The following is a 15,521-nucleotide window of genomic DNA, read 5'->3' on the forward strand; positions in this document are numbered from 1 at the left end:
CAGAATTTATCATCTAGCAAGCTAATATTTGATTATTTCAATTTGTGAAAAAACTACTATGGTAGTCCCCTCTTATGCTCAGGGGATATATCCCATGAACCCCAGTGGATGCCTGAAATCACGTGTAGTACCAAACAATATATATATATTTTCCTATACATACCTATCCTAAAGTTTAATTTATAAATTAGGTACAATAAGAGATTAGTAATAATAAAATACAATTATAATAATATGATGTAATAAAAGTTATGTGTGAATGTAGTCTTTCTCTCTTTCAAAGTATCTTATTGTACTGTATTCACCTATTTTCTGACCTGGTTGACCATGAGTAAACTGAAACCATGGAAAGGAAACCATGGATAAGGGGTGACTACTGTACTCACAGGAAAAATTAGTATAATGTTAGTATATTATATAAATACTAGTATAATGAAAAATATAAAACTATGTCAATATTAAAACCATTTTCAGATGATATAATTTGGTGGAACATCATACAGAAATATAAGAAACACTGTAAATTTAAAATTATATATAATGCAGTCACAGCACTATGTTTTTGATGTGATACAAGAAATAGGTTAATTCTTAAGGACTGGACAAGTTTATACCCAAAGATCAGAAATTCATAAAAATTACATGAATAAAAATTATAAAATACTATTCTGGGTCTTGGCTCTACCATTTATTAGTTTGTGACCTGGGCAAGTTATGTAATTTCCCTAGCTCAAGGTCCTCATTTGTAAACTGGAGTTAGTAAAATCACTTAATCTCATATCAAAGTGAGAGGGATTAAGTAAGTCAACATGTGTAAAATATTCAGATGGGGCACACAGTAAACTGTTTATTATATTTAAAACAGGTACATGAAAAAAATGAATTTTAGTGGGCTTGAAAAATACCATGGCCAGGGTTAAGCCTCCCTATTAGACAACAGGATCAAAAGAACCGAATATTCTTAAGGCCAGTGTAGGTTTTTGTGACAATTATGCTTTTAGAAAATTGGAAACTACCATTTGATTAAACCCCATGTTAGGGCGAGATCTTCTGAAGAAAAATATAAACTGGAAACATGGCATAATTTTGAAATGTCCAGAAAAACGAATTTGAGTGATAAAAAAGACAAACCAAGGTCATTTAGACTTGGATCAAGGTACTTAAGAAGAAGTTTTCCATATAATTGAGATACTGCTTGGAAAAGTAAAGGAAAGTGAAGCCTAATGATTTTTAGAAATTAAAAGGTAGTTCGGTAGGAAATCAAATAAAATGAAAATAACTTAAAATATCTTTTATGTATATAGTACATTAAGGACTACAAAATATTTATAAATTGTTTATCACTGCTCTAAGGCAAAAGATATTAATCATGAGTCTTGTAAAATTGAGGAAACAGGTTTTTAGAAGTAATATGACTTATTTATAGTCACTCAAGGACTAAACTGTGAAGCCAGGACTAGAACTCAGGTGTTTTGACCAGTAGCTTGGTGATTTCCCTATAGACAATTTGAAAGTCATTAACTGACCAATGGCATAGCACAATCGGTACACCGCTAATATTGGGTCGGACCTGCTAACAAATAATACATTAAGCTAATACAAATTTGATTTCTGACTCTTGTTTACACTCCAAGAATTGTTTGTAAGTGCTGAAATAAACAAAAAAGGGCAGCAGGAGGGATTAATTTGTTTTCTCAACAGGAGGGATGAACCAAGGACTTGTATAGTCCACAAATTTGTCCTTGATTATTGTCAGGTAGTAGAAAGGAGCCTGGATTCGGAGTCAAGAGACTGGGGTGAGGGTGCCAGTTGAATCACTAAGGACTTTGTACAGCTACTGGTATGTCAGTTATTCTCTTTGAGTCCCAGTTTCCTCATAACTGTCCTACCTGTCCCATATGGTGAAGTACCACAAAGAACCAAGTATCCTATTAGGTTCATGCAAAAGCAATTGAGGTTTGCCACTCCTTTCAGTGGCAAAAACTTCAATTACTTTTGCAGAAACCTAATATGTAATATAACTGAACGTTATATACAAGCAACATACAAAATCCTAGTAATATTTTATAAATATTATATAGTATTCTCTTGACATTACAGATCAAATATTAAAAAGCTGAGTGCTTCTGTGTTTTTTTTTGGTTGGTTGGTTTTTTTCTGTTTTTGTTTTTTTGAGACAGGGTCTCACTCTGTCACCCAGGCTGGAATGCAATGGGACAATCATAGCTCACTGCAACCTTGAACTCCTGGGCTCAAGTGATTCCCACACCTCAGCCTCTCAAATAGCTAGGCCTACAGGCATGTACCACCATGCCTAGCTAATTTTTAATTTTTTTTTTTTTTTGTAGAGATAGGGTCTCATTATGTTGCCCAGGCTGGTCTCCAACTCCTGAGCTCAAGCGATCTTCTGCCTTGGCCTCCCAAAGTGTTGGGATTATAGGCTGTGAGTCACTGTGCCTGGCCTGGGTGCTTCTGACTAGAAGAAAAAGAGGCCTTTAAGATGGGGGAGCAGGCGGAGAACAGAGCTAAAAGACCTAAATAACAGACGTTAACACCTCATGAAAACAATTACTGTCCTATTAATAGCTTTAAAAAAAGGTACCACTTCCTAGTTTTTAAACAGCCTGATCTTTATTTCCTCCATTTACTTTTTGTTCTTAAGAGAGTGGGTTATTTGCAAGGATGTTAATACTAGTTCTGTAGGTTTATTGCTGTATCAGATTGTGTGTCCTATAGATAATGGAACCTTGGGACTTTATAACTAGATCTCCTGTGAACAAAATTTAAATCATAACAAATATTTCAGAATTATATTTGACATATTAGATGTTACTTACCAATACCTCTGTATTTTTTGGTTGCTCACACGTAGACAAACAGTCTTGTATACTTCTCTGAGAATAGTTTTGGGATTTTTCATTAGTTGGATCTTCTTTCTTATCCTGTTCATTTTTTAATTGGTCTGACTTTTTACATTTGAAACCTTCATTATCTTTATTGAGATAATTCTCTATGCTATTAAGTTGAGTATTTTGCTCACATGTCTTAGGCCTTTTTGAGTCTTTATTTGAGGACATGCTTTCATATTTGTTCAAATATTCAGACATTTCCAACACAGTAACTTTTATTTTTGAGTCATTTTTCTTTGAATCATCAGATTGAAGATTGCCAAAGAATTTTGGATTATAGTTCTCATTTATTATTTTTTCCTTATACTTATTTGTACAAATCTGTTTGTCAATACTGCTGCAATTTGAATACTGCTTATCAGTTCCATTGCTCATTTCTTGCTCCTTAAATCTGTTTGTCAAATCTAAGTTATTTTCTTTGTGCTGAGACAAAATTGAGGAAGTCGACAAACTAGAACTTTTGTTCCGTGTTTCCTGATATGTACTTTGGATGATTTCACTAGGATTGTTCTGACATTGATTTCTTGTTTGACGTTTCAAAGAACACTTTTCTTTACTATTATTTTTAAAAGAAGTAAAACATTTATTAGATACTAAGTTTTTCCCATCACTGGTGTCTCCTAACAAGGAACATTTTGTGTGAGAAATGGAAACTGAGGACTTATCCTTATTTTTCTTCAACAAATTTTTGTCTTCATATGAACTCCTAAACACTTTAGATGCAACTGAACTGGAGTCATGCATGTTGAATGACGGCCGGGGGATATGTGATGCTGTTGGATCAATGTGCTCCAAGTGTTGAGCAATCCTTGCAATAACATCTTGCCGCTCCTGGAGTAAAGAGCCTATCAAAGGATTAGTCTCTCCAACAGGCATATGAGAAGAAAAGTCATTAGAAATACAAGTTTCACTTCGAGGAGTTTCTGGTTTTAGTCGAATTTTCCCCTCATTGCTGTCTTCTGGGGAGGTAAACTCTGGATTACCAAAAGACATGGAGAAAGTTTCTTTACCTTTTCCCACATTCTCATTTTCTTGTGAAACACGGGAAAGTTTTGAATGGAGTGAACTAGACTCTTGAGTATTAAATGGATGTCCAGAAACATGTGAAGTGCTTGGATCACAATGAATCAAATGCTGGGCAATTCTTGCAATGATTTCTTGCCGCTCCTGAATTAAAGAGCCTATTAAAGGGTTAGTCTCACCAGCTGACTGCCAGAAACTCTGGCGGTTAGAGACACTGGAATCAACCATTGAAAATGATTTTAAAGTTCTCACTGATGTTTCATGTGATTTTATATCGCCTATACCACTAAAGCCCAGAATATTGGCTTGAGATGTCCCATGGTCAGATTTACTGCCAGTGCCTGGATATAGTTTGACGTTTTTGACAGCTGCAGTATATTCTGGACTTGGGCCACTTTTTGCATGTAATACACTTTCAGGTGCCATGGTCCAAGTTTGTTTGCTACACAGACGCTGTGAACTGTTTGTACCACATTGTTCTGCTTCATTTGGATTATGGTGCTGATGGGTTTTAAGTTTATGTTGTTGAATTCTTTTCTCATAAAGGCCAATATTAGTGTGAATACTGCAGGTCAAAACTGGGTAATTAGATTGTCTGGGCAAGGACTGAACACTGACTTTCAAGGCAACATTGTGAGAAACATTAGGAACAGGAAACACATGCTCAATTGGAGTCTGTGAAAAATTCCACTGTAGGTCTACATCAGCAGCACTGATTCTAGAATCACACAGAAAAATACTGTATTAATGGATTACAAAGGTTATATCCTTATTATTGCATATTATTGTAAATGTAAAGCAGTCATACACTTATTTTTGTTTGCATTAATTACCACTGAGGTTTACTTTTAGCCATATTACCATGCATATAATTCTGATAAAACCAATGTAAGTAATACAATAGCTTATGCTTGGAAGAGATGACCTTTTTAAGAACACAGATCACTTAAGCATTAAAGCTCAAGAATATTATAATTTAAAAATATTTGTTAAAACAGAAAAAAAGGACTTTGTAATTACTAGTACATAAATGGATTCAGCTAATTTTATTGTGCAAGGTGATTAAGAGACACCCTATCTCATGGCCATTTGCCTAAAAAGCCAATTAGCTAAACAGCTAATTGCTAACAGCCTGTTAACATTATCCAAGATGCCAAAAATTAAGTAAAACACAGAAATTCAGCAGCCCAGAAAACTTTTCTACTTTATAATAGTAGCATTAAGTCCATTGGTTCTCTAAAGTAAGCTTAAAAGTTCTCTTGATATTATTCTATATCAAATTTAATACAACAAACAAAATTTATACTGATTCAATCTAAATCTCTCTAACTTGTTTTGAAAAACCTCAGTAAATTTTATCCATTTATATTTAGAATTGCAGGAAATAATCCATTTAAAAGGTAAAATACCATTCGGTTGCTAACCAAGGTGTTTGAATATGCACTGTCCTTTTTTTTTTTTTTGGCCCTAGACATACCTGTAGAGAATATTTCGTGGAATAGCACCATGAGAAACACTCAGCCACGCACTTAACTGAGAAAAAAACACAAATGAGCGGACAGCCAACAGAAGTGTCTTCTCTTCAATAAATCGGTCACCATTCCTAAGGGAAGTAACAAAGCATAATTTAAATGTAAGCACGTACAAAATGACTGAATTTTAGAATGGCAGAAGCTGATATCCATAAACTTATCACTCAGGATTTGTGCTTTGAAGAGCATAGGAATGCACTTACGATGTCACTTGAAGTCACAACTACTAAATGTAAGTACTACATTTACTCATATTTAGTGCCAAATATAAATACTATCTCAATTTTATTACATAAACAGAGGAATTAAAAGACATGATACATTAAAATAATTTATAGGAAGTAATGGCAAACGTGATTTACCAAGAACAACTCTGAACTAACGTTCAACAACTTACTGTCGAGGAACCGGCTCCAAGATCCATCTTTCTAATAATAATGCATCTTGCTTAATTGCAGGATCATTTAGATCAATTCCCTCTGTGGTGGGCCCATCATCGCTGTAGCAGCAGTCTGGTAGTAGCATCATTTCCACCATGACTGGAAGGTTATTCTTCCACAACAACGTGACCTCAGACCTAGTTCGTCTGGCTTGGCGGCACTTAGAGAAAATGAATATAAGCAAAATGTCTCAAAAACCCACCTAATTTTGTATTATAGAAAATTATAATTGTAAAGTAGACATTTGTATGAGAAATGAGTCATCTATTGTAGAGCTTTTGCTCAGAATGCTATCTAGGTTTCCTCATTTAATAATGGATCTATGCTAGTGAGCTCTAGAGTGCAATGATTAGTACTGAACATTTATTTTATTTTATTTTTTTGCGACTGAGACTCACTCTGTCGTTCAAGCTGGAGTGCAGTGGTACGATCTCAGCTCACTGCAACCACCGCCTCCCGGGTTCAAGCGATTCTCCTGCCTCAGCCTCTCAATTAGCTGGGATCACAGGCGCCCGCCAGCATGCCGGGCTAATTTTTGTACTTTTAGTAGAGACAGGGCTTCTCCATGATGGCCAGGCTGATCTCAAACTCCTAACCTCAGGTGATCTGCCTACCTTGGCCTCCCAAAGTGCTGGGATTACAGGCATGAGCCACTGTGCCCCGGCTGTATTGAACATTTGTAATGCAAATTTTCTTCAGGAGTGTATCTTTGCTCTACCTTGTGGAAAAAGAACTGCTATATCCAATGTCTGACAGGCCTCTGAGTTGGCCCAGCCTTGACTACTTTATTCATTTCATCATTTCACAGGAAAGATTACTTCTTAAATCTGAACACGAAAATATTAAAAACTCATTTTCATTAAACACTCAAAATAAACAAGATCTTTTTTTTTTGAGATGGAGTCTCACTCTTGTTGACCAGGCTGGAGTGCAATGGCATGATCTTGGCTCACTGCAACCTCTGCCTCCCGGGTTCAAGCAATTCTCCTGCCTCAGCCTCCTGAGTAGCTGAGATTACAGGCACCCACCACCACGCCCAGCTATGTTTTGTATTTTTAGTAGAGATGAGGTTTCACCGTGTTGGCCAGGCCAACCACTACGCCTGGCCTCAAAATAGACAAGATTTTTAAAGTTTAAAATTTTGGATCACATTTGAGAAACTAATAAGTGGGAGAAAAATTCTTAAAGCAAATTGTTTGCTACCTACACCAAAATATTTTGAACAATGTTACACAAAAATCTTACCATTAAAAAAAAGGAATACAAAAGGGAAATTGGTTAATGTGGGGAAAATAATCATAACAACATCAATTTACCAAATGAATAACAATACAAAGTGGAAGAGCCAGGGTTGAGATTCTAAAAATAAAGCAGGCCGGGCATCATGGTTCATGCCTGTAATCCCAGCACTTTGGGAGGCTGAGGAGGGCGGATCACGAGGTCAGGAATTGGAGACCAGTCTGGCAAATATGGTGAAACCCCATCTCTACGGAAAATACAAAAATTAGCCGGGTGTGGTGGCACGCACCTGTAGTCCCAACTACTCAGCAGGCTGAGGCAGAAGAATTGCTTGAACCCAGGAGGTAGAGGTTGCAGTGAGACAACATTGCGCCACTGCACTCCAGCCTGGGCGACAGAGCAAGACTCCATCTCCAATAAATAAATAAATAAACAAAGTAAAATCCAACAGCATAGATAGTCTTAAATCCAGCTTATGAGATGGCCGGTATGAAACTGGGTGCCCACCTCCCCACTGATCAGCAAAACTACCTGCAATGCCTTCAAGAGCCTTATTTGAGAGCTAAGTTTATTAGCTATGGTCCAGGATTTGGATTTTTTTCTCTTTATGATTATGATCAATTTTACATTGAAATGTGATAATTATAATTGTAATGAAATAAAGGTGATGATGAACATAAACTAGTTTATATAAAAGATATAAAGCATTCAACACAAGATTCTCACCTGGGCCAGCTTGTCACTACATTCATGTTTGGTAGTTACTGGGTAACAAGACTGTGCTGGAGGGCAATGAAAGCTTTCTGTTCGACCTTTTACAGAACATTCAGGTGTTCGTCCTTCTGTTATCAGCAAGGCCAAAGAGACCAAGAACTCCTCTGCATCATATTCAAAATATTCATCCAGAGTATCTGATATAAAAAAAGGGGCAAAGGGTCCTCAATTTAATGTACTCTTAGTAAGAACTCATCTGGTCTGCCTAAAATAACTAATGTCACATTACACATTTAAGAATATTCATTTAACAAAGAGTGAAAATAATAAAATCAAGACAATCAAAATATACTAAACTCTTGATTCACAAACTATACAGAAGTGAGGAGATGATGGATAATTCCAAATTCTAGTTGAACTGGTTAAAATTATGGAATTGTTTTTATATAAACATTAGTTAAAACACTGAAGGTTTAGAAATACATTTATCATCCTATGATAATAATAATAATTATTATTTTTTTGAGACAGAGTTACATTCTTTTTGTCCAAGCTGGAGTGCAATGGCACAATCTGGCTCACCGCAACCTCCACCTCCTGGGTTCAAGCGATTCTCCTGCCTCAGCCTCCCAAGTAGCTGGGATTATAGGCATGTACCACCATGAATGGCTAATTTTTGTATTTTTAGTAGAGACGGGGTTTTGCCATGTTGGTCAGGCTGGTCTCGAACTCCCGACCTCCGGTGATCTGCCCGCCTAAGCCTCCCATAGTGTTGGGATTACAGGCATGAGCCACTGCGCCTGGCCTATAATAATTATATTTTTGGGTCAGGTGTGGTGGCTTACTTTTCTAATTAAAAAGTAACACATTTTCTGAGAAATTTATAAAATTCAGAGAGTAAGACAAAAATAACTCATTTTTCAGAGATATCTATTTTAACTTTATAGCCTATAATAATTATATTTTTGGGTCAGGTGTGGTGGCTCATGCCTGTAATCCCAGCACTTTGGGAGGCTGAGGTGGGCAGATTACCCGAGGGTGGGAGTTCGAGACCAGCCTGACCAACATGGCGAAACCCAGTCTCTACTAAAAATACAAAAATCAGCTGGGTGCAGTGGTGCATGCCTGTAATCCCAACTACTTAGGAGGCTGAGGCAGGAGAATCGCTTGAACCCGGGAGGTGGAAGTTGCAGTGAGCCAAGATCGCCCCATTGCACTCCAGCCTAGGCAACAGAGCAAGACTCTTGTCTCAGAAAAAAAAAAAAAAAAAAATTATATTTTTGGATGTCAGGTACAATAGTTTTTGCACACAAATAATCACTAATAGCTAAAAGGTTAAAATGTCTTATGTCGTATTTTTAGCTAAGATGTTCTATTGCTATTATTTACATATTAGAAAAAGATACAGATCCACTGCATGTTTCTCTTTCTCTCCCCCTCCCTTCCTTTACTAGTTCCTTAGTTTCACAGCACTAATTCTGTGACATGAAAATTCATAGTCATGGGGTCCTCTGTGCTTTTACTATATAGTAGTAACAATTGCTAAGGAAGAAATGCTATACTTATCCAGCAGCGGCACAAAGCCTGATTTGCAATATGTGGAATGTGTTATTTTGGTTATTACAGTTTCAAACAATCTAATCTGTAGATTTTTTTTTCATGTAGTTATGGTAATTTAAATATTTCTCACGCGTGCTCCTAGTTTTTTAACAGTTAATTTTAAAAACTGTTAACCCGCTATACAAGTTGTTCATACATAAAAGTGCACATACTATTCAATTTGTTGTATAATTTGTTGTACAAAAAATTGCTCTTATCTCTGCCAATTAAGCAACAAATATTTCAAGTGCCTATTATACCTCAGGTAATAGGGGGACACAGAGTCATATGCACATAGTTCCTAGTTTTGAAACCTTTACAATTCAAAGAATTTTAAAAACAAACAGAACAATGCAGCATGAAATGGGAAGAGAGAAGGTGAATTTGAGCAGAGATTTCTTATAGAGAAAAGTATGCAAAAAGAAGGACTGGAGCCAGATTATGAATAGCTTTGAAGAGTATGATGAAGAATGCTCTTTTCTAGCTTCAGGAAGGCTTATCAGAAAAGGAAGAAGCCTTAAAGTAAACTTTATTGAACTGGCATTTTAAGACCATTCAGAAAAGTTTCTCTAAAGTGACCATTTGGAACATATAAAATGACAGCCAACATTTGGTAATTTATCACTGTCGGTTCGAAGTACTTTCTACACATTAACTCATTTAATCCTCGGAGCAGCTCTAGAAGGTGAGGACTATTACTTCTATTTTTCAGATAAATGAAGCATGGAAAGGTTAAGTAACTTGCCCAAGATCATCAATTAGGAAGTAGCAAAGTTGAATTTGGAAGCTGGACAGTTTAGCTCCAGAACTTGGGCTCTAGTTCTATTCCCAGTCAATTCATTCAGTTTATCATACATCCCCAGGTTAAAAAATATATGGATCATACACTTTAAAAATTCTCAGAGCAGCAGACACAACAACCAAATACATACCATACTGTGATAACCACTCGTACAGACATTAGCAATCTATAAGAGCACAGACTGGTGGCCAGTAGTTGGGTAGGGGTATGTGGTGGAAGACAGTGGTGAGGAAAGGTTCTAAGGGGTATGTGGTGAAGACAGTGGTGAGGAAGGGTTCTACAGTAGTGACGTGTTGCTTGAGACAAGTCACTTACTGTTTTCTTCCATTAAATGAGGGTAACATCTGCCTAGTTGTCTGAAAGAGCTTTAGGAAGATCACATAGAGCAAGATTTTAACAGTGGCCATTGTCAAGAGTGAACACCGGCAGCCTTCTTTAAGTTGTGTGACCCCTGGTTGGAAGTGATGGTTCATGCCTATAACCCTAGCATTTTGGGAGGCTGAGGCAAGAGAATCCATTGAGCCCAGGAGTTCGAGACCAGCTTGGGCAACACAGGGAGACCCTGTCTCTACTATATATACAAAAAAGTGTGACCCTGTTTCCCAACCCCACCAAAGCCAATTGATTCAAAGTGGGCACTTGACCCATCCTGGGTCAGTCTATTTCCCAAGACACTGGAGTTAGGATTCAGAGATGTTAGTTTGTCCCTATCTGCTATGACTTAAACTGAGGCAACGTACACCCAGGAGCTATATAATGACCATAGACTGCCATGGGCATGGAACAGAAAATAAGAGAATGAAATAAGCTACATAGTGAATGAGAGAGAAAGGAGACTTTGTAGCCATAGAAAGCCAGAAAAAGTAGTTGCCTGATTCCTGACAATGTTCCAGTCCCTCATAAACCTACTGAGAGAGAACTCTGTATCCCTAGCAATCAATTCCTTTAAGCTTGTTGAGTGAATTATTTGTAATCAAAAGCACCTTGACTAGTAACTAAAATATAGTTATGAAATTAGAGAAGATAATCATCAAAAATAAAAAAATTGCTAGTCTATAAATGAGAACTGAGTGATGGGCTGAATCGAAATTCATATGTTGAAGCCTTAGCCGGCACTGTGACTCTATTTGGAAATAAGGCTTTTAGGAGGTAATTACAGTTAAATGAGGTCATAAGGGTGGTAATGCAGGTAGCTTTAAAAGAAGAGAAAGTGACCTCCTCTCTCCCTGCTTTCCCCCACCTCCCACAGCCCGCATGTGTCTCCCTCTCGCTTTCTTTCTCTTCAAGGAAAGGCCACATGAGCACACAGGGAGAAGGCAGCTGTCTGTGAGCCAGGAAGAGAGCTCTCACCAGGACCTGAACATGCTGGAACCCTGATCTTGGACTTCCAGCCTTCGGAAATGTGAGAAAATAAATTTCTGTTGTTTAAGCCGCCCAAGTCTATGGTATTTTATGGCAGCCTGAGCACACTAAAACATTGAGGAAAATAAAACTTTCCAAAAATGTGACTATTTCAAAATTTAAATAATGATTTTCTAACTAAAAAGTAACACATTTACTGAGAAATTTATAAAATTCAGAGAGTAAGACAAAAATAACTCATTTTTCAGAGATATCTATTGTTAACTTAATAGCCTTGTTTTAAGCATATATACAACTTTTTTTTTTTTTTTTTTTTTTTGAGACGGAGTCTCGCTCTGTCGCCCAGGCTGGAGTGCAGTGGCCGGATCTCAGCTCACTGCAAGCTCCGCCTCCCGGGTTTACGCCATTCTCCTGCCTCAGCCTCCCGAGTAGCTGGGACTACAGGCGCCCGCCACCGCGCCCGGCTAGTTTTTTGTATTTTTTAGTAGAGACGGGGTTTCACTGTTTTAGCCAGGATGGTCTCGATCTCCTGACCTCATGATCTGCCCGTCTGGGCCTCCCAAAGTGCTGGAATTACAGGCTTGAGCCACCGCGCCCGGCCGCATATATACAACTTTTAAAACAAACTTAGGTTCATACAATGTAGCTTTTAATCTTATTTTTCACATCACATTACATAGTCTCCACTTCTGAATAAATATTATTTAAAATAAATAAATAAATATGTAAAATTTGTAAGAAAGCCCATAATTCTTTTAAAACCAAATCCACATAATTGTAACACGTAATTGACTGACTACCTCTGCATTATCACCTTGGTATCAAGCATGACTCATCTGCAGGCCTCTACCCAGAGCATTAATGTATATGATCTCCCCAAATACTGTATACCAAAGCCTGGCTAAAAACTCATCATTGCCCTCATCTATTTTTCTTCACTCTTTTTTTTTTTTTTTTTTTTTTTTGAGACAGAGTCTTGCTCTGTCACCCAGGTTGGAGTGCAGTGGCACATTACTGGCTCACTGCATACTCTGTCTCCCAGGTTCATGTTCATGCCATTCTCTGGCCTTAGCCTCCCGAGCAGCTGGGGCTACAAGCACCCACCACCATGCCCGGCTAACTTTTTTGTATTTTTAGTAGACATGGGGTTTCACTGTGTTAGCCAGGATGGTCTCAGTCTCCTGATTTTGTGATCCGCCCATCTCGGCCTCCCAAAGTGCTGGGATTACAGGTGTGAGCCACCGCACTCAGCCCAATTTTTCTTCACTCTTAACAAGGATGTCTCTTAAAACTACTTTTTAAACACTACCACTACCACTATACATATCCTAAAGAGCACCTGATCATTTCTGCAGAGATAAAATTCTGCAAAACTAACAGGTTAGATTAGGAAAGGACATACAAAGTGGGGAAGAAGGTGGAGAAAGTGCAATGACTGAAAGAAAGATAGATGTTACCAGGACTCTATGACTTGTTATCCTTATGCCTGCAAAACTGCAATACATTTCCAAAGCTCCTAGAATGGAGTGGCTAACTCTTGCAGTAGGAATTATCAAGTTTAAAGTGATAAACACTGAACTGTTACAAAAGAGTATTTTCTTCTTCTTCTTTTTTGTTTTAGAGACAGGGTCTTGCTTTGTGGCCCAGGGTGGAGTGCAGTGGCGTGACCATGGCTCACTTTAACCTCAAACTCCTGGCCTCAAGCAATTCTCCCACCTTGGCCTCCCAAAGTGCTGGGATTACAGATGTGAGCCACTGCCCCAAGCCACTTTTAAATAATGTAACATTGGACTAAAATTTGGTTGCTTTGGTCATTGTCTCTGTAGGGGACAAACTAAACAAACTTCAAAACCATGACTGGAGTTTGCAATCCCTCAGATGACTTACTGAACTTAGGGTGTTAAATGTTTTTTTTTTTTGAGATAGAGTCTTGCTCTGTCACTCAGGCTGGAGTGCAGTGGTGCGATCTAAGATCACTGCAAACTCCGCCTCCTGGGTTCATGCCATTCTCCTGCCTCAGCCTCCCGAGTAGCTGGGATTACAGACGCCTGCCACCACGCCCGGCTAATTTTTTGTATTTTTAGTAGAGATGGGGTTTCACCGTGTTAGCCAGGATGGTCTTGATCTCCTGACCCCGTGATTCGCCCGCCTTAGCCTCCCAAAGTGCTGGGATTACAGGCGTGAGCCCGGGCGCCCAGCAAGGGTGTTAAATGTTTAAATGAAAAATCTGAAACAAAGATTAGAGATGATACTAGTTATCTGTTAATTACTGGTGTAACTATTACATAAGTATTGAAAGGAATACTATGGATTATACAATGGTATTTTGAAACACATAAAATATTACCTAAGTACAAGTGATATGTGATGACAACTTTTAGAAATTTGTCAAGAATGTCTAACTTTAATAAATGAGAATACTAAATCATAGTAGTCCTCAGAACAGTTACATTGTTATAGATTGTCCTTGAAAATTGGCAGTAAAAAATTTTTTTAAAGAAAAGTTACATCATTAAAATTTTTATAATGTCAACCTCTAAACACAACAGCAGAGTTTACTGAAGAATATGACCAATAATTGCGAAATATGTCGGACTAAAGAGAATTCAATAGATCTAATTTGATATTCTGAGGACACAGCTCACACTAGAAATAAAGTTTGATTTTAGAGCACCTGAAAAAGTCTACTTTTACAAAAAAAAAATGTTTCAAATCTAGACTAATATGAACTGCTAGGCCTTCTTACCAGTTTCGCATGTTAGAAGAAATAAATTATTTGGCCAGGTGCGGTGGCTTACTCCTGTAGCTCACTCCTGGAGGTGGATCACTTGAGGTCAGGGGTTTGAGACCAGCCTGACCAACATGGTGAAACCCTGTCTCTACTAAAAATACAAAAATTCGCCAGGCATGGTGGTGCATGTTTGTAATCCCAGCTACTTGGGAGGCTGAGATGGGAGGATCACTTGAACCCAGGAGGTGGAGGTTGCAGTGAACTGAGATTGCACCACTGCACTCCAGCCTGAGGGACAGAGAGAGACTGTCTAAAAAAAAAAAAAAAAGAAAAGAAAAATAAATTATTGGACATAAAATGTAATATTGAAGAGAACAGAAAGTATGTTATAAATTTTCACATGCTATGAAGGACAGATCACTGGACACCAGTGATTAACCAATGAAAACACAGTTCTGGGGGTCCCTCTACCTAAGACCTCAATGAGGATTGTGCTTGCACTAGGCTGTCTGGGAGCTATGATCAGACTGACTGCTTTTGCATGCTCTCCTGGTTCTGTAGTGTAGCAGCTTCTTAAAATTCCCCACCTGTTCTGTCCATCGAGAAAAGTGAACAACTTAGCCATTGGGAAAACTTTGAACAACTGGAGTGATCCGTAGACGAAACAGACTAAGAAGTAAATTCTTCATTGCTAGAGGTGTTCAAGGAAAGTTTCATAAACACTTGCCAGGGTGTGGCTGAAGAGATTTATGTAAGCGAGTGGCTCAATTAGGCTTGTTCTCAGGTTTTGTCCAACTCTGAGAATTTATGGTGCTTTGCTCTTCAGAAAAACCACAGGAGAGAGACCAGAACCACTAACTCCTTCTTGAGAGACTCTAACCAGGAGCCCAGCTGAAGCACTACTCATTATATACACATACTTCTTGATTTAGGAAAACAAACAAACAAACAAACCAGGATGGCTCAAAGCTACTTCAATGGGAGTGAAAGAAGAGTGTCTTTCCCACTGCTAGGCTGTTATATACGCTGTTTTTTCCCTAAGGCCTGCCAGGGAAGGAGAAGGAGCCTAGGCCTCTTATGCCATGAATTAACATGGAAAAGGAGGCCTGGGAACAGCCTGGGGAATTGCTGCTAAGAAAGTTTATCTAAAAATAATGTCCAGCCAGGGGC

The 15,521-nt window shown here is 38.0% G+C and overlaps 1 protein-coding gene across 4 annotated transcripts in view; it reads right to left on the bottom strand.

Annotated features, from left to right (window-relative positions):
- The window catches only part of FAM214A (family with sequence similarity 214, member A), a 99,476-nt gene that overhangs the window by 26,528 nt on the left and 57,427 nt on the right, over window positions 1-15,521 (bottom strand). For all 4 annotated transcript variants that reach the window (XR_001006720.1, XM_011986420.1, XM_011986412.1 and 1 more), the window contains 4 exons: window positions 7,870-8,054; window positions 5,862-6,064; window positions 5,410-5,535; window positions 2,838-4,650 (listed from right to left, as the gene is read on the bottom strand). Coding sequence is in view for 3 of the 4 variants with exons in the window: in XM_011986420.1 (XP_011841810.1) it covers window positions 2,838-4,650; window positions 5,410-5,535; window positions 5,862-6,064; window positions 7,870-8,054 (2,327 nt within the window). In the remaining variant the exon portion in view is untranslated. The remainder of the gene's footprint in view (window positions 1-2,837; window positions 4,651-5,409; window positions 5,536-5,861; window positions 6,065-7,869; window positions 8,055-15,521) is intronic.

The sequence above is a fragment of the Mandrillus leucophaeus genome, unplaced genomic scaffold (genome assembly GCF_000951045.1).
Source record: "Mandrillus leucophaeus isolate KB7577 unplaced genomic scaffold, Mleu.le_1.0 Scaffold108, whole genome shotgun sequence".
NCBI classification, from domain to species: Eukaryota; Metazoa; Chordata; class Mammalia; order Primates; family Cercopithecidae; genus Mandrillus; species Mandrillus leucophaeus.